Raw genomic sequence first — 20,280 nt, forward strand, 5'->3', positions numbered from 1 at the left:
AAATGTAAGTTCTGTTTGAATCACCTTAATTACCTGCTGATGGCGAGAAGCCTGGACAGTTTCTGAGATTTCCTCACTCAGACATTCCCTCTTCCTCGACCTCAGGGACCGAGGCTGCAGTAGAGCTGAGTTAAGTGCACACATGAGGACCAACTCAATTAAAAATAATCACTTTACCTGATTAATATTTAAACTTGGCATTTCATGGTAAAAGGAAGCAATTATAAATCAAGGAGAACTTATTGTTGAGTCTCAAAATAACGGTATTTCAAACATTTCAAATATATAAAAATGATATATATTTTAACAGAATCATGTCACTATGTATTTTTTATTTAACCTTTAAAAAACAAAACTGTGATGTGTTATGATAAAAAAAATATATATTTGGATGACAGACCTTAATGTTGACACTTAATGTTAAAGTGGTAATCACTTAGATTGCTTCTGTAAACAGTATCACATTATAATATTATCTGCTTTACCACTCCCGTTGATCTTTGCTTTTCCTTTGGCCATCTCCTTTTCCTTGAGAATAAAAATAAAGAGAACAAATAAAGACACAACATATATAAGAAATATCTTTAACATAATACAAATAATTTCCCATTGTTACGGATTAGTTTATAGTAAGCTAACAATAGTTAATGTAGTAAAGGCAGCTAGCTAACAACTGAGTGAATAAAGACATTTGGAGATATTACTTTTGTAACGTTATTAAGTGTATTTGCTGCGGTTCAAAAATCAATGTAGGATTATTTAAGTTAATAACTATTAGGTTACAGTGACAAAATGTCGTGTTATATACCTTTTCCCACAGTCACACAACAATAGTCTAAAGTTTGAGGTGTACGCAGAATTTCAGAGCATCTTTGGGTGTAACGTCACGGCGGGGTTTTACGTCAGTAATGGGTGTGTTTTGTCCAGCCGTAAAGCTCGATGTGCGTTTCCATGGGAGACGCAATGTAGGAAGTAAATTCCAGAGCTCACCATTCTTGTTTTGACAGCTCGAGCCTAACGTAAAAGTACACCTGCCTGCTTTTATATGCTCTCTTGTCTTTTCTCCTGTCGTTTCTGAGCAGTTTTCGATTTAAATAACCGACCCGACTGGCTGTAAACATTCACACCACGGTCCGTGAAACTGCCAAGGTAAACAGTGTGCCTGGACATTCATTCGCTAAAAAGAAATTGTATGTTGTGCTGGCTGTGAGCTAACTCGAGCAGAGAAGCTAACTTGATACAGGACAGTGGGAACAGTTTGAATTATTACACTAAGTGGCTGCTTTTAAAGTCAGTGCCCACTCTGCAGACCTGCACTAGCAGTGTCATTTGTTGACATGTTCATCACTTTCTCCTTGTTTCCATGATCTGAACTAAAGTAACCCCTCTTTAACTTTTAGGTAGTAACATTCCAATGAGTCGCAGTCGAAACCCCCCTCCCCGGGGTCAAGGGGCAGCACGAGCCAAACAGGTAAAGCCAGTCATGTCTGATAGTGAGATGTGTGCATTATATCTACTGCTATCATGTCAACAACAGGTAAGAGTCAGCAGCTCTGTCCATTTCTTTATGCCTGTCTGTCTTGCTGTTCCTCAGATGGGGCTGCTCCTCGACCTGTCCCCGGGCGGAGGGATGGATGATGACGGAAATGATGCAGATCTGGAGGCAGAACTGCTGAACCTGGTGGGAGGAGGTGGAGGGAGAATGCAAGGGAAGAAAGGTGATGGCAAAGGTGAGTAAGAATCTTACACTGATGTCATTTGTTAAAATGTTCCATTGTGAAGTACAGTTGTCTCTGATACCTGTACTAGTACTTTGTATATGATTAAGTGCTGATTGTGATGTATTTGTGTACGTACAGCTCCTGTTCCCATGGCAGATATCGAGCGAATGGCAGCTCAGTGTATGAAAGACCTGGATGATGATGACATGGATGGTGAAGATTTGGATGATGATGATGAAGACCTGCTGGTAACAAAGCTACATCAACAATTTGTGGATTCATTTAAATAATTTTCTTTTTAATAGATAAACAAGGACCGTCAATCAAAAATGAAAATCATTGGCTACTCCCAGTTTCTCCTATGTGCTAAATGTGCTGCTTTTCTTTGTCATGTGCTGTATGATAATACACATACGATGTAATGGTAGTTCACAGACTAAATGATGACTAGTAAATACTGAAACAATTATCTGATTATAAAAATGTACTGTTACTTGCATTCCTAATCCTTTTCACTTCACGTTACCTATAATATACTGGTGAAGCTTGGATGTTGATTTGCTTTAAATATCTGGATTTGTAAACAGTATGCACTCCTGTGTTTCCGTACATAGGCAGAACTGAATGAGGTTTTACAGGATGATGAGGATCACACTCCTGCTCCGACCCCTCCTGCTGCCACACCGACCGCTCCCAAAGCAGGCGTCACACCCCTTCCTGCTGCTCCCAGCGGTGCAACTGGGTTGGAGTCTCGTCTATTGGAGCGCATTGATATGTATAAGACAGCCATTTCGAATGGCAAGGCTGCAGGGGAGACTAGCAAAGTTCGAAGATATGACCGAGGTTTGAAGGTGAAAGAATAATATCAATCTAAAACAGAATTTTTGAAGCAAATATATTCATTTTAATGTGAAAAAACATGTGTATGCCTTTTTTTTCTTTTTCAACCCTAGACATTGCAGTCCATGTTGACATCTTTCAAGAAAGGAAAGCCTGTCAATGAGGAGGAGATCCCGCCTCCAGTTGCTCTCGGCGGAAAGACCAACATCCCAGCAGAGTCTGAATCCATCAAAGAACGAGAGCTGCCGGAGCCCGCCCTGATACCCTCTCCTCCCACCAATCAGAAACCTCTGAGGGAGGCGCCTCCTGCAGCTCCTAAGGCGAAACCTCTGTATCTGACTGTGCCACAAAAGCCTAATTCTGCCATCACCCCGGGAACACCAGCCATCTCTCCCCTCACCCCCTGCCAGCCCAACGCACAGCACTCAGGTAAACACACATGACCACATTCAGAGTCACCTGTGGACGACTCTCCTCTTCACAACTCACTGGTACTGTGAACGGAATTTATAAGAGCAAACATGTGGCGATATAATAATAATAATAATCAAAATAAACTTTATTGGTAAAGCACTTTTAAAAACACAATTACAAAGTGCTTTACACAACGAGATCTAATTATGTACACGGTCAAGATTTTAAGAACGAAAACATCAAATTATAAATAAATCCAAATAAAAGGTGTATCATGAAAACAGGCAAAAGGGTGAAAAGAAGGATAAACCTAAATAAACATTCTATTTACTGTGAGGCCTTTTTTGCTAACCTGTGTTATTCCACTAAAAAAACATTACATTTATTGAATCACTTTTAAACCGGAAGTTTGTTTATCAGCATAAAATGATTGAATTATTTTTGATCAATGGGTTTGCTTACATTTCCTCATTAACTGTTGACTGACATTTCTTTAGCTTTGCTTACCATCAATTGGGATTTATTTACTATATATTTATCAATTATCTTTCACAAAAATCATTGTCCATAACAACGACTACTTTCATAATCCCATATTTCTAATTTCTTGCTGCTGAAGTTGCTCCCCGCTAAATGTCCTGTAATCCTCCTGAGCTTTTAAACTAACCTTTGTTTTGTACTATTTGTTGTCATCTCTGTTATTCTGTCTCACACACACACACACACACACACACACACACACACACACACACACACACACACACACACACACACACACACACACACACACACACATGTATGCTTTGCCTCCATTCAGAGCTGAAGCAGGCAGTGCTGTCACGACAGAGGGAGTATAAGATTGCTGCCATACACGCCAAACAGGGCGGAGACATAGACCTGGCCAAACAGCACTACCATGTTGCCAGGGTAACACAACCAATGTCAACGTTATAGCATGAGTACATCTATTTGATTGTGTGTAGAAAAAGTCTAAAAAGTTGATCTCTCTTTTTGCAGAAGATGGACGTGCTGGTGGAGGCTCTGGACCGAGGTGAACCAGTTGACCTGAGCTCTCTACCGCCCCCCCCTGGTCAGTGTTGCCACTCTCATGGAGTCCTTTATGACTGCACTGTTCACTATCTTCTCTAGGTTTGGTTTATCTCGCTCAAACTGGTTTAGTGCCTATTTGCCTTTAATGTTCATCAGACCTCACTGCATGACCTCAAACTTTTACTTTACTCTCTACTGATGAGACAAATATGTTCTCTTGTCTTTTTTCTTTATTTAAGTCCATAAGTGATTGTATACAATGCTTTTAACAACTAGTTTTTATCCATTAATCCAGTTTGATTTCTCCTACATCTTTTGGACATCCATACATAATGGTACAGAAGCTGAGATTGCTCAATCTTATACATTGATACTGTATACATATTTGGACATTGACACGTTTTTCATCATTTTGGCTCTGGACACCACCACAATGGACTTGCAATTATACAATCAATATGTGCTTTAAGTGCAGACTTTCAGATTTAATTCGAGGGTATTTTCCATGAATGGTGTAGGAATTATAACCATAGATTACATCACATACGTGGTTTCCCCTTTTTAAGGGTTAGGGTTCAAGGGATCACAATTGTGTCAAAGTCTAAACCCGACTGTATATATGAATACAAATGTAAGATTCCATCTCAAAACAACTTGATGCAGTTTACAGTTTTGTTCTCAATAACAACAACTGATTCCTACATACTATTCATTTAGTTAATGAATAGCACTGACTAACTATTGATACACCCTTTGGTAAACACAGAACTGGGAATACTGCTTTCCAGAACTTTGCACCGTTTTCAATAATTTTTTAATATCGGACCTTTTTTTGTCTGTTATTTTATTTTTCATATTCTACCCCCTTGTAGACGGGAATAGTTTTGATAATAATAATAACCTCCATCCCTCCACTCACCTGTAGAAGACGTAGTGGCAGCCCAAAGTGCACCTCCTCCTCCTCAATCTTCCTCTAAACCCGCTGCCCCCGCTGCACCCACCCAGGTGGCCACTGCCGGTAAGACTCCAATAGCCCTAATCCTTCAGATGATAAAAATGATCTCTGTTGAATTAAAATAATAAAGTGTGTGTGTGTGTGTGTGTGTGTGTGTGTGTGTGTGTGTGTGTGTGTGTGTGTGTGTGTGTGTGTGTGTGTGTGTGTGTGTGTGTGTGTGTGTGTGTGTGTGTGTGTGTGTGTGTGTGTGTGTGTGTGTGTGTGTGTGTGTGTGTGTGTGTGTGTGTGTGTGTGTGTGTGTGTGTGTGTGTGTGTGTGTGTGTGTGTGTGTGTGTGTGTGTGTGTGTGTGTGTGTGTGTGTGTGTGTGTGTGTGTGTGTGTGTGTGTGTGTGTGTGTGTGTGTGTGTGTGTGTGTGTGTTGCAAAGATCTCCCTGCTCCCAGCAGTCTGGGGGAAGCTCTGCAGCAGAGGATGGACATTTACAAGTCAGCAGCAGAGGGAGCCAAGAGCAAAGGAGACGATCGCAAGGCTCGCATGCACCAGCGCATCGTCAAGGTACACACAAGTCCTTTCATATATTGTTATTTTATTCCTCTTAAAAATATTTAATATTTACAGCTTCATCTGAATCCAATACAGCATTAGATATTGATATATACTACTCAAAGATACAGCTAATTATGAGGCACGTTGAATTCCTGGCTCTGTGCTTGTTTTTTCTCATTTCCCTGAATAGCTGGTGTGTGACTCACTTTATTTGACTGGAAATACACTCGTCGCTTTGCCCGTAATGACTGCTGTTGCTTATTTCAGCTACCAGAATAACCTGCCATATAGGCTGTCTTGTTCTCTGATGATTGACTGATAAATTGTGACTTTGAATTCAATTGGACTAGGCTGAGGCAAGGTTAATTGATGAAACAAGAACATGAAAGAAAGAACTAAAATGTGTTGTGTGTAATGCTTTTGTTGGAGCAGAAGCACATTTTGTGAGTTATGCTTTTGTCAGTAATGTATGAATACATATAGTATATTTATATATATTTATTTCAGGTAGCAATGCAACATTTGCACTGTTTTCTTTCAAAGTTGTCCATTTATGACCAATACAACAATATTTAGTTTGGAAACAATCAACTCTACTCGGCAGCTTTATATATATTAAAACAAGCAAATGTATAAACAAAAATATTAGAGCTGTAACATTTATTTTGATATACGATTAATTGTTAAAGACAGAAAATGCTGTTTTCAGCCTCTCCACTACGGAGATATCCTCCTTTTCTCTGACAAATATCATAGTAAGGGAACACGTTTGGGTCCAGACTAGGGATGGGAACGATTAATCGAATATTCGAAATTATTCAGGTATCGATTATGAGAATATGAGTTATGAATATTTCTATTGTTATTTTTTTCTTTGTTTTGGAGGGGCGCCTAAGTTGATTACATATGATCAAATGGAATAATTCAATGTACACGACAGTGCCATAGCTAAGTCTATTAGGTCTAAAGGTGTGTTTTGCTCCGCTCACCGGTCCCTCACAGCGGGCAGAGCTGCAGGTGCTTTTCTCTCTCTCTCTCTCGCGCGCGTTTATGTCCAAATCCATCAGATCGAGCTAGTTCTAGCCAATGATATGGCTGCTGCCCCTCCCTACACGCAGATCACCCAGACTCAAACCTCATCTTATGCCCAAATGCCAGCTGAGAGGGTCTTCTCTACAGCTGGCCTGATTGTGAATCGCCTCCGCACCCGCCTCTCCCCTGAGTAGACATGCTCATATTCTTAAACAAGAATGAGTATTGAACAGCTGCATTCTGTGCATAGCCTTGTTATAGGTTGTTGATCTCTGTTGTAATAGGGTTACGTTACCCTGACCCGTTATGTCGTTCGTGTTTGATCCCTCTTTCATTTCAAAACCATGTTTTAAGCCTGAAAGCTGTAGGCCTATAGCTGTCAACTGTTCAAACTGGGATCACCAGTTCAATACATTTGACAACTTCGACTTGGTTTCTATACTTATTTGAACATGTATTTATTTATTTACTAACTCATTTATTTATTTATTTGTTGTCAACATTTTTCCCACATTTCTTTTTTTTTTTAGGATATGTACATTTCGGTTGATCGGTTAACCGTTGTCGAATATTCAAATATACATTTGCTTTCAAATTCCCATCCCTAGTTCAGACTGACATGTAAAGACAACACCTTGGACTTGGAGGGATGGAAATGTTACACTCTTTTCTGACATTTATTAACACAATTAAAAATCAATCTATGAAATCGGTAGCTTCATTGATAATGTGAACAATCTGTTCATTAGCAGCCCTAAAAAATAATCATGCCTCATAAAGTATAAAGTACAAAAGAAGTACCATACATGGATATCACCTTTACAGTTAATGCTCTTATTGCATTAGCAGTAGTTTTGAGTTATTGCTAGGTATTGCTCATTTATTTTCTAGTTAAAAGTGTTAATGTTAATACTTATTTTTAAATCCAAAAGAAAACATTGCAGATCTTCAAAAAGGAGGAACATGGATAATAACAAACAAGGAATGCATCGACAACCCTTTTCCCATTTACTATACCAGCACATGTTAAAAAGTGATCCGACGCTTAATTATTCAAAAATGATCTATCCTCTCCTCTCTTCTTCTTAACAGCAATACCAGGACGCCATCAAAGCTCACAAAGCTGGACGTCCTGTCAGCTTGTCGGATCTTCCTGTGCCACCAGGTAACTTTCTCCAGGTGTGTTTCAGCATGTGACTCTATGTGCATTACAGTTACAGTAAGTCATGTGTGTGTTGCTGTTCTAGGCTGTCCGCCACTTCAGGGCTCAGAGGGGAGTCATCAGAACTTCATGGGTGTCCTGGAAACGGCTATGAGGATAGCTAATGAGGACGCTGAAGATGAAGAAGAGGATGGACCAAGAGAGGGTGCCAAGGTAAATATAATAAAATAAATAAATGCTCAACCAAATGGTCAAGTTGTTATTGTGCAGCCAACAAACCTGGTTGGTTTCCTTTTAACCAAAGCATGTAATGTTTTATTGTTTGCCGTGCCAGCTTCTGTGCCAGGATATTGAACTGTTATCCGTTTCCCTGCTGCACCTCCTGCCTCATATATCAAATGAATACTTGTCACAGTAAAGTGGAAAAGGTTGTTTATTGTTGTATTGTTTAATATTGTTGTTATTTTATTGAATTGAATTTATTTAAAAATAGTATACCACTTATTAGTTTAAGATTGATTTGGTCTTTTTTAATAGTATTGTTAATGTATGCCTGTATAGATGTATACTTTTCAAACTATTATTCTTATTTATTTTAATTTGTATTGTTATCTTGTTTTTTTTCTTCATGTACATTTTTTTATTTCGATTTAAGGCACATATACTGCCTGTACATAAATGTTAAGAGTTTCTACTTTTAGAAGAGTACATGTATGGACTAACCAATTCAATAGTTACAAATTAAGAAAGAATTTATATATGTAGGTTAATAAACAGTAAGGCGCTAAATTTAGTGAAGACTTATCTGTTGAAATTGATGAATCATTTTCAGCACAAAAGAATGCTGTACTTTAACATCTGTATGTTTGATTGCATTTCTCTGATGACCATCGTGTTTTCTTTCCCGCAGCTTGTAGTGCGTCCACCTGCACAGAATGCAAAGTCTCCGGCCCCTCAGACCCCTGGAGGCTCCTCGGCTCTAAAACTGGTAACTAAAGGTGAGTGTGTGTGTGAGTGTGTGTGTGTGATACCCGGATGCCTGCCTGCGCGTACAAAATGTGCCACACAAAGTGTTTGAGTGGTACACGAGGCAGAGTTTCACTTTTTTTCCTCTTAATCATCCCTGCAGCCCAGCAGCAACTGGATTTCCTGTTGCTACGGCGACAGGCTTTTATGCGTGCAGCTCTGCGCTCCAAACAGATGAAGGTAACTTTTTTTTCCCTTCCTTTTCTTTTCTTTGCTTCAGATAGATTCCCAGCCCTGTTTGCATTTGATGTAGATGTCTTTATCACAGCAGCATGTTGTTGTTTTTGTGGAGCTGTGAACATCTGTTGTGTTGTGTTTGATTGACACATTGCTGTCATGTGACTGTTTGTAGGACATGACGGGAGCAGCGCAGCACCTCCGACATGCCAAGGGACTGGACCCCATGATCACTGCTGCCAAATCAGGCCTGCCCGTCGATATCACCAAGGTCATACATATATTCTCACCTGCAAATGAATCCTACTGTATATGAGAGGCAACAGAGCAAAGTGTCGTCAGGGGAGAAAAAGTGTGAGGAGTGTGAACACAAAAGAGCCAGAAATAGCAGACAGGAGGTAGGAAGCACGGGGTGAAATCATAACACCTTTGTTCTCACCTTCTGTGTGTTTGTGTCTGCACCTGTGCGACTTTATCTGCATATTTTCAGTGACATTCCAGTATTCATATTGCGTATACTTCTCCCGTATGACTTTCTTTCATTTTGACTTTTATTGGAAACCTGTGCCATATTTTTCTCTCGGTGTAATATCATCAAGAATATTAAGCTTGTGCCTCTGTTAGTTTGTCTTCCTCTCTGTCTGCAGAATATCGCACATGCTTAGATCTTACTTGGACAGATTTGTTTTATTTCGCGCCACATTAACAGTTGTCCCTTTCTTTCTGACAGATTCCCAGTGCTCCAGTCAGCGAGGACGACTACTCTCTGGCTCGCTCCCGCACCTCCCCTCTCTCCCCCCGCTCCAGTGAGCAGTACCAGGGCCTCATGGAACTTTTAAAGAAGCAGCATGAGGTCAGGGCATGTCTCTCTCCTTTCTACCTTTATAAATATTTTACGCAACAATCCACCTAAATCTTGCTTTTACTGAAGATGTTTGCATCACTTTTCTAGTTGTGCAGCTTTTAAAATCACCATTGTTCTTTATTATAATGTCGTATTGTTTGCTCTTGTTTTCACACCCCCACCTTCTTTTGTGCCGTTATCTGGATCTACAGAAATGTCTGGGATACTCTCAGCAGCTCATACTGCTGGGCAATGTGGCCGAAGCTCTGAAGTAAGGCTCATTCCTTAGTTGTATATTTGTATAAGAATGTTTTAATACACATTATCCGCAGCCATGATGCGATTTAAAACCTATTATTTTCTGGAGCTTAAGTAATGCTTGTTTCCATTCACATTGTTATTAATGGTTCAAATTGTAATTAAATATTTTAGTAACATGCCACATGTAATAATCATTCATCCCGCCTTCCTGCCCACCACCCCATAAACCCCTTGACACACACACACACACACACACACACACACACACACACACACACACACACACACACACACACACACACACACACACACACACACACACACACACACACACACACACACACACACACACACACACACACACACACACACACACACACACACACACACACACACACGACCAGCCCAACAGGTCCAATAACCAACCTCTTCATAAAATGTACCTTTTTTACACTGGGAGGGTTACATAGAGGGAACAGACCATAGCCCCTGCATGTCCACCCAGCTGTGACAATATAAACACTGAAAGCTACAATCTGAACTTCTCCCCAACCCCAAATCTTCTTCAAATCTCATGGTTTCCCTGTGTCAGATTACACATGATTCTTTCATTTGGTACACCAGATGATCATTTATTGGTCCATCTAGCAATACCTGCATCTGGCTGTAATGCAATTCGTCTTTTCAACGTAGCTTCCAGATGCACTACATTTGATCACGAAGTATCTTTTTAAAATGATACATCAAATGAAGAATGACTTAATAGTTTACTACATATGTCCCAAACTGGTCCATTTGCTTATCCTGAATACAAATCAAGAAGCCCAAATACTTCATATTTGATTATATTAAAAGCATAAAAACAAGTAACTTCTCACATTTGAGAAGCAAATATGTAATCTTTACATGAAAACTGATTTATGAGATTATTATATATTTCAGTTCTCTTCTACTGATGGACTTATTCACTAAGCACCTCATCACAGTCGTGGTGTGTGCTGTCACTGTAGCAACACCGACGGTGCTGTTTAACTTTCATGTCACGCTGCATATTTTTCACGTTTTCCTTGCAGATATTTTTCACAGATTTTCACATACATTTAACCACCAAACAACATGCATTGCTGGAAAATGATCATTGCTTCTCTTACTTCAGATATGCAAAGGAACAGAACATTTCTCCTAAACCGCAGGAACACACGTGTTGGTTTGTTTGTTTCAATATGTGTCTGTGACCTGTGACATTCAAGCATCAGGCCACCTGTGAGACTTCATATGAACATGTCTCTGTCTCTCGGCAGGTTTGAGAAGCTGGTTGAGGAGTGTATGAAGAACATTGAGATATTGAAGAACGCCCACGCCAAGGGCCAGCCAGTCCCCAAGTGCCGCACCGAGGAGAGGACCTTGAACACTGTCAAGTGAGTCAGCAACAATCTCAAAGATAATGAATTGTAATTGATAATCACATTCTAAACATAAGTATTTTCTTTGAATGGCATGTGCTGAACAAGAACATAAAGAGATTAAATCAACTTTTGGCCAGTCAACAAGGCCAGTCTGTCAGCCAGTCCCCCATTTTGGTCCAGATGGAAATATCTGATCAACTATCGGATAGATTTTCATCAAGCTGAGTCATGACCACTTTGGTGATCCCCTGACTTGTCTTGTAAGTCCACATTGAGGTTGATATTTTTGGATTTCAGGGACATTTATATTAGAGGTGGGTCAAGGAAAAGTCCAAGTCAAGGAAAAAGGAAGGTAGAAGTAACAGAGTGTAGGAATACTCTGTTACAAGTACAAGTCCTGCAATCAACATGTTAATCAAGTACAAAAGTATTGGAATCAAAATATACTTAAAGTACAAAAGTAAAAGTAGTCATTCTGCAGAATGGTCCATTTCAGAATAATATTTATGATGTGTTTTATAATGATTGATCATTAAAGTGTTCTCAAAGCTGGTAAAGGTGCAGCTAGTTTGAATGACTTTGTAGACTGCAGGGTAGCTGGTGAATTTACTCCAGATGGAACTAAAGTCTGATTTAACACTTGATTATATTTCACATCAATTATCCAGATCTGCAAAGTAACTAAAGTACAAGTATCTCAAAGTTGTACATAAGTACAGTACTTGAGTAAATGTACTTAGTTACTTTGCATCTCTGGCTATTATTGCCCTCCGATTGAGTACACACATTCATGTCAACCACATAATTATTTTCAATCACTTTGTCATTAAGGTGATTTTTCCTTTTAGCAAGATCATCAAATCAAAACAGTTGTTTGTACATTACTTAACCAAAAATCATTTTCTGTTTTGACTCTGGTGTTACTCTTGTAAAAACGTTTTAAAACACTTTTTGAACTGCATTTGCGTCGAAAGGAGCCAGTTGAGGTGGTTCGGGCGCCTAGTAAGGATGCCACCTGGGCGCCTCCCTAGGGAGGTGTTCCAGGCAGGTCCAGCTGGGAAGAGACCAAGGGGTAGACCTAGGACCAGGTGGAGGGATTATATCTCTTCGCTGGCCTGGGGGCGCCTTTGGATCCCCCAGTCAGAGCTGGTTGATGTTGCCAGGGAAAGGAAAGTTTGGGGCTCTCTGCTGGAACTGCTACCGCCGCGACCCGACCACGGATAAGCGGGAGAAGATGGATGTCATGTTTGTGTGGTTAAACGCAGAAACCATAATTTCCTTAACTTGCTTGTAATGATCAGCAAAATAAAACAGTCAGTAGATCAGTGGGTCATCTTTATTCCTATTTATTACATTGTAAATATATATTTTTTTAGTAGCTTTAAAACTGAACTAATGTTTAATTTGGAACTCTCTTCTTTTTTTTCTCTGACTGGAGAGGTAAATGAGTGAAATTAAATTACTGTGACTCACTCTGGCTCTGCTCCAGTATCACACGGCGCTAACAGCTAGCAGCCTCTGGCAGTGACTCATTCAACAGTCAGGATGCTTTGGCGTTCAGTGCTGCTGACTGCCTGTTTTCTGTCCCGCGTGGTGCTGTTAATGAATGATCATCACTCTGTTATTTAGGATCCACTCCAGCCTGACACTCAATGACCTGGTACTATACATCAACAAAGGCATCAACCTCCCCGCTCCCTCAGGTACTGCAGGCAGACCCACCTCTAAATGAACCCGGCAGTAATGTATCAAATGTATGATCCCTTACTCCTCCTCTCTGCCTTCAGGTGTCTCAGCCAGCGATCTGGATGCCAGTGTGAAGTTTGAGTTTCCTTTTCCAAGTGCCGTAAGAATCTTTCCCACTCACTGATTGAAGTATGGGCAGTTCCCTCTGTATCCAGATGTGTTTAATGTATTCATTTGTTTGATATGTGTGTAGGAGGAGGCTCAGAGGGACAAAACGGGCACAGTAAAAAGCACCAGCAGCCCGGAGTTTAAAGAGACTTTCAAACTCAACATCAACCGCACTCACCGAGGCTTCAAGCGAGTCGTCCAGTCCAAAGGAATCAAGTTTGAAATCGTCCACAAGGGGTAAATAAAAACCACTCATCACAAGCATCACTATTTGCCATAATAATGTATGCTGTAAATGTCATGTTGTTCTTTGGTCAGTTGTGTTTTTACCCTGTCTTCACAGGGGCCTGTTTAAGACGGACAAAGTTATAGGCACTGCTCATCTGAAGTTAGAGACTCTAGAAAACCACTGTGACCTTAGAGAGATTATAGAGGTAAGTGCTGATTTCCAGCTAACGCAAATGCACATGTACTCCCCAGATGTATCTGAACAGTGCGTATATGTGTTGCTGTAGGTGATGGATGGACGTAAAGCTACAGGTGGCAAGTTGGAGGTGAGGGTGAAGATCAGGGAGCCTTTATCAGGAGTGGATCTGCAGCCGGTGACGGAGAAGTGGCTGGTTCTCGATCCTGTGTCCTCCCTGTCTCCTCCAGAGAGACAGAAGGAGCGGGTGAGTTTGAGTTTCCCACTGACCTGCATGGGTGTGCACTGTGAAACTGAAGCAGGGCATTTCACTGTCTTTGAGTTAAACATGTTGGATAATCATATGGGTGAGATTTTTGTAATGATTCAAAGTCAGCATCCGGCCATATTGTTATATTTTGTAACCAGGAAACAGAAGAGGCTTAAAAAATACGCAGGATTTTACTTCTCTCTTAATATTTTTACAAATCTTTACACAACTACGACCGGGCTGCAGAGGTGTATGCCCTGTATCCATTACTGTTATCTGTTTAATTGGTCATCTTAATGTAACAATGTTTAACTGTATGGAGAAGTAAAGGAGACTGTCACCTTAAATCAATACCCGAAACAAAGTCATTTATCCTATCCTGTTTTCTACATAGTTTTCTTTCTTTTGGCATTTCCCTTGGGCTATCCTAAATCTAGGGTTTTGTTTCTTGTTCTTTTCGTTTAACAGCAAACGAAGAATTGGTGCTACCAGCTGTTTATCTCAATGTCACATCTCGTAATATTAGCATAGTAGAAGTAAACACTTCTTATTATCTAGAAATTCAGTTCAAATGTGTGCTTCATTGGATTAAAAAAAGAAACGTATGCTGCAGCCTTCAAAGTGCGGCAGCTTTAAACCTCGGGATATGAGCTGCTGCCCTTTGATTTATTTTCTGTAAACATGTAGCAAGGCCTGTACATGCAGGAATAACTCAAGCTAACACCATTGCCACAGAAATAAATTGATAGTGAAGCCTCAGTGTTTTTGTGTGTGTTTGTTTGAATCAGGCTCCATCTCCTCGCTCTAAACCCAGACATGAAGCGAGCAGCAGGAGCAGTCAGCCCAACAACTCTCCGCCGCAGTACAAACTCCACAGCTTCAGCATCCTCAGCTACGACCGGGAGCGGCTGGAGAGAAAGGTGTGTGTGTGTGTGTGTGTGTGCGTGCGTGCGTGCGTGTGTCCAAGTTGCAAAAGTCATGCTCATCATTACGCTTGTCCCTCAGATTGGAGAGTACCGGAAGGCGCAACGAGATCCCCCAGCTGACCTCGTCCATCAACACAAGGAGCTCACACACAGACTGCAGTGGCAGAAAGCCCAGCTGGAGCGAGGCTCTTCTTCTCTACTCACAGGTAACACACACAGACACACAGAATACATATGTGTTTGTCATTTACTAACATCTTTAAGTATACGTCTTAACTTCTCAAACACCCACATTACCCTTCTTCACCATGTGCAGACTATGAAAATGTGCTGCGACGCTCAGTCCAAGGATATGCTGAGTCTGTGAAGAAATACTCCAGCCAAGGCAACAGGGTGAGTACACCTGTGTGTGTGTGTGTGTGTGTGTGTGTGTGTGTGTGTGTGTGTGTGTGTGTGTGTGTGTGTGTGTGTGTGTGTGTGTGTGTGTGTGTGTGTGTGTGTGTGTGTGTGTGTGTGTGTGTGTGTGTGTGTGTGTGTGTGTGTGTGTGTGTGTGTGTGTGTGTGTGTGTGTGTGTGTGTGTGTGTGTGTGTGTGTGTGTGTGTGTGTGTGTGTGTGTGTGTGTGTGTGTGTGTGTGTGTGTGTGTGTGTGTGTGTTTTTTTTTTTAGGTGTGTACACATGGTGGATCTGTTTGCGTGATTTAATTGTTCATTCTCTTATATAGGACGCTGCCAAGGACGCACTTGGCCGGCTGAAGATGGTCGAGAATGAGGTAAGAGTTGCTCTAAACTAGAGGTGTGGATTGGACATTTACATGAACTAGGAGTCTGATTAGACTTGATTTGACAAAACCAAAAAAAAACTTGCAACTCCACTTGGATTCAGACTTCAAAATACCTCCAAACCCAAAGATCATTTAGAGTGCTTTTTAGTATGCCTCGAAGCATTTCATTTCCTTTCTGTTACTGAATCGACCAACCTTGACGCTATTCACTCCCAGCAAGTCGATACTTAATTTCCCAGATCCACATTTGAACCATCAGATAGCTTCAAGTCATGACGCAGAAGGGAGCTGTTGAGTTACCTTACAAGCGGAACAAAATGATACCTACGATAACTTCGTTCCAGTACCAAAACGATGTGGTTGTACTCAACGAATTGCAGTATTCAAAACCAGCCGATCAAAATTGGTGAAAACATGATGACATGTTTTGGACTCTACGTTTAGTAGTTGGGACTTACCTCAAGGCTTGGGTGCAAAGGTCTGAGATTAACATGTGAATTGCTAAACAATGACTTCCTCTAGATACTGTCTATATAAAGAAATGTTTTATCATCATGAATGTGCACGATGTACACTGTAATTCCCTCCTTTCTCTCTGCTCCAGCTGGAATCCCTGAAAAGGAAACGCACGGGATGAGAGGAGAGTGAGGGAGTGGAGGCTTGGCTGGAGTACTGTTATTTCATCCCTCTCATTCACACTCGTATACAAACACTACAGCGAGTACTACTTTAGCATGATTCTATGCTGCTCATGTCCTTGACAACCGCTTGAACCAACCGCAAAAACTAATCGTATAACTTGTGTCCCTTGTGGTTAGACGCCTGCAACGGAAATTAAAAACTAATCTGTACCTACAAAGGGACACAGAAATTACAGCAAGCATTAAAACGTGTTAACAGTTAAGGGAAAGGAGGATTATTTGCACTTAAATACTAAAGAAAGCTGCTTGTAAAGCACGGCTTTACAGACATTACCTGTGCCCTGTTAATTGTTTCTTTTTTAAATCTCATTTTTCTGTAAATTGTCAATGAAGAGATTTGTCATAGGATTTTTAGATTTGGCAGCAGCCCCAGAGAGTATGTTGGTGTCCGCAGATGACCAAAAGATATGTGTGTATGTGTGTGTGCTCTAACGTGTGTTTAACCAACAAACTGAGGTGTTCTTAACCCCTTTTCCCATATTCTATGTGTGTAATGAGCTTAATCTAATCTGTCTGCTCCAGTGTTCCCAGATTACAGTAATCTGCTCCGTTTGGAGTGGTGTGATATGGGAATAAAAAAACGGGGCTTCGGGGCGCCGCAGCCTACATCCCATAATGAGGGTTTAGTGTTTGTGTCACCAAGGAGACGAATAGATCAGACGTAGAGTCGCCTTTAGGGCTAGGGAGAGGGGGGTGTTAGCAACGTACCATGAATGTGGTGAAAGCTGCAAAAGCTTCTTCTTCTTCTGCTTTTTTATCAGCCGTTTCTTCTTCACTGTCTTCACACAAATTCCTTGGCATTTATTCAAAGATTATTTAGAGTCGCAAGTAATGGCCCGCTCCACTTGAATTTTATTCAAACTGTTAAACAATATTAAGCCCATTATGCCACCTATTAGAGAATAATTAACAGCTGCTGCGTCAGTGTGTTGCTATTTTCCACCATTTTCTTTTTTGGCATATGCAGTTTACTAAAAGATTTGTCCCACTGAGCTCTAAAGTGGCAGCACAGTGGATGGTGGATAGTCTGCAAACAGGAATCCAATCCAATAAGTGTCTGTGAGGCTGGGTTATTGCTCATTTCTATTTCTGTTGCCTCAAAGACATCCCTGTCACAGGCATCCTTGTCATTCCTTTCCACTTTACCCTAATTGGTACCGTGAAGTCACGATTCAGACGAACCCTGTAAAACTTAATGAGATGTGTGATAATTGCAGACACCTGGAAATTAATAATGTTGCCACAACAACACCAGATGTAAAAAATGTCTCTGCCATGAATTCCCTGGACAGATGTTTCCTCCGTGTGTTTGACAACTTGCTAACTGTTGATCCACGCTGAGCGCATGCAGCCAGGATGTAGCAGACTATTTAAATGAGCCTTACTGTATGTTTTTATTTGACTCTTCATAGTGGATATCTGTGAACTCCACTAATAGTTCTTCGGTCAAGTGACACCGCAGGAATCATGTGTTTACTGTAATCCACCCACTGCCTCACCCCATTAGCAAATAATCCTGGTCAAAATTGACCTGATAGGCCTCCATAGTCTCTGTTAAAAAAAAACATCCCCCACGTTTTATTTTAATCCATCAGGAGAGGATGTCTTCTGAAGCTTTGTAAATGCTTCGTTATGCTTTTGATCAGAGTTTATTAGACGGACGGGGCAGTGGGAGGACAGTTGACTGCCGAAAGTCACATGATGGCATTCAGTTTAATATGAACGTGGCTCTTAAAGCACGATAGCAGTGTGGGTGCAACTTTTATCAAAATACTTTATGCAGCACAGTTTCAGAGTTGATATATTTTCCCAAGAGTCAGGCATGTGTTTCCATTTACTTCAGTGCAGTACGAAAATCAGTTAATGGAAATGAATGGCTTTCTGAAACTGAATAATTAAATTGCCAAACAAGTGAGAGTTGTTCAACAATGTTCTAAAACCCAAGGAAAAACAGATATTACATTTACTTTCACATAAGACAAAAAAACGACATATATTATCAGCATATAGGTTTTTTTTACTTGAAGTATGACTTAACAAATATTGGAATAATTAACCATCAAAACTGTTTTAGACAGCAAAAAGTATTTAACACTTCTTAAACACAGCAACATGTTTTTTTCTCCTATAATGAGCTGTGATGTAATTATCCGTGGCTTGTAGTAAATGGGCTAACAACCAGCAGTTTGGTCATGCAACAGAACTTTTCTTTGGCAATCAACATAATCAAGTAAAGTAAATGTGACCCGTATCTCTGATATAAATCCCAGTTTGTAACTCTTTGCATGTTTTAACGCCTTAACAGAAACTGCAGCTGAGCAGCAGCCCTTTCTTTCACTCTAAAACCTTTAACCCCATGTCACCTCAAACACACACACACACACACACACACACACACACACACACACACACACACACACCTGCCACATCACCCCACCCCACTCCAGTAACCTCATGGTCTCTGAGGCTGGGCCTGTTGTCAGGGCAACATGCACATCAGCATTCAGTGTGGTAGTTGGATGTTCAGGACCCTTGCAGAGGGACATTATTCTTAAAGTTTGTCCTGCTGGTGACTCACACTCATACCACACACACTCCTTATTTGTTGTGTTGGTTTGTTTGCTTTCTTCTCTGTTTGATCCTACTCTGTAATGCGGATGCACTCCCGTTAAAAAAAAGAAGAAAGTTTGGTGTCATTTTCTGTTAATATTTCTGTCCTGATTTGCTGCAGTAAATGTAATTATCTGAGCTTGGGAAAAATATATTCTTGAACTTATTACCTTTTTTTTATCTGTTAAATCATGTAAGGGCAATCAATATAAATGTAATATTTGTATACAGTAAATATACAGCATATGTATGTATCTGTCTCTATTTTTACTTGTAAGTCTAGATAGAAGATGTGTGCAGATTAAACGGGGGAATGTATGAAAGCCTGATTATTAAAGTTGTATTATCTTCTGAATGAGGTTGGTGTTAACATGAATACAATGGTGATACAGCACTGGGTGTGTGTTTTACTTGACTGAAACATTCTGATCAGGTTTTTCCCGTTTAGCCTGATATCTGATTAACAATTTACCTTAAACCGTGTTCCCCTTTTAACAGCTTTGGTTTGTTCCTCTTGTTACTTACTGACCTATTTTCATTGTAACAGAATGTCTTATAAACATGATTTAGACTGATGATGACATGTTTTAGAAGTCGGCAACAGAAAAGTAAGCTTGTGTTGGGTATACAATAGGTTTCATGTGAATGTCTAATTAGTGTCTGCAGAACATGTATAGGCTACAGTATACTCAACCCAAATACCAAAAAAGTACACTTCGATTTGAAGCTGCAGCGTTTAGTCGGCTAATTGATCGGTCAATCGGTTGAAAAATAATCACCACTATTTTGACAATCAATTAATAAAAACAAATAAATGTTTGGTACAACAAAAGCATAACATGCCGTTTCAGCCTCTGTTGTGTGTTTCACCGTTTTATATCATATTTAACTAAAACATGTTGATGGTGTTTGAGTAACGGGGCTGGAAATGCTTCAAACAGTTAATTATTGAATCTAGAAAACAATCGGCCTGTTAATCAACAATGAACATAATTATGAATTGCAATTATTAGACACTGTATGTCGCAAGTCCCTAGTATGAAGCTCCAGGAGAAACGCTCACAGAGATGATGAAATAGTAACTTGTTTTTTGTGATATTGCTTTATGGTAATTCTTTTTTTTAAATAGGCCAGCCTAGTTTGTGGCACACACTTCTTCACAGTGGGTTTCAACACATGTATTCAAAATAACAAATATTGGTTGGTTTTGTAATCATGAATACTATAAAACAATAAAAATGTAAGACAAAAATAGAATTTATTTTTCAGACAATGCTTGCCGTTGTTGCTGGGGAAGCT

The 20,280-nt window shown here is 40.2% G+C and overlaps 1 protein-coding gene across 2 annotated transcripts; it reads left to right on the forward strand.

Annotated features, from left to right (window-relative positions):
• Positions 1 to 940: 940 nt before the first annotated feature.
• On the forward strand, positions 941 to 19,819 carry cc2d1a (coiled-coil and C2 domain containing 1A). 2 transcript variants are annotated; one of them, XM_034101423.1, is made up of 29 exons: positions 947 to 965; positions 1,083 to 1,149; positions 1,401 to 1,471; positions 1,595 to 1,730; positions 1,860 to 1,969; positions 2,336 to 2,572; positions 2,675 to 2,990; positions 3,793 to 3,902; positions 3,993 to 4,065; positions 4,951 to 5,043; positions 5,407 to 5,534; positions 7,650 to 7,722; positions 7,805 to 7,932; positions 8,630 to 8,717; positions 8,849 to 8,925; positions 9,098 to 9,193; positions 9,653 to 9,775; positions 9,979 to 10,037; positions 11,329 to 11,445; positions 13,063 to 13,136; positions 13,221 to 13,279; positions 13,373 to 13,524; positions 13,631 to 13,721; positions 13,803 to 13,958; positions 14,750 to 14,881; positions 14,967 to 15,093; positions 15,204 to 15,280; positions 15,611 to 15,658; positions 16,275 to 19,819. In XM_034101423.1, the coding sequence occupies exons 3-29, from the start codon at positions 1,415 to 1,417 to the stop codon at positions 16,305 to 16,307; spliced, it is 2,970 nt and encodes a 989-aa protein (XP_033957314.1). In that variant the 5' UTR covers positions 947 to 965; positions 1,083 to 1,149; positions 1,401 to 1,414; the 3' UTR covers positions 16,308 to 19,819. The 2 variants fall into 2 exon arrangements, with proteins under 2 accessions (XP_033957240.1, XP_033957314.1); XM_034101349.1 differs by having other exon boundaries at positions 941 to 1,149.
• The last annotated feature ends 461 nt before the right edge of the window (positions 19,820 to 20,280 follow it).

This window comes from Pseudochaenichthys georgianus, chromosome 1 (genome assembly GCF_902827115.2).
Source record: "Pseudochaenichthys georgianus chromosome 1, fPseGeo1.2, whole genome shotgun sequence".
Lineage (NCBI taxonomy): Eukaryota > Metazoa > Chordata > Actinopteri > Perciformes > Channichthyidae > Pseudochaenichthys > Pseudochaenichthys georgianus.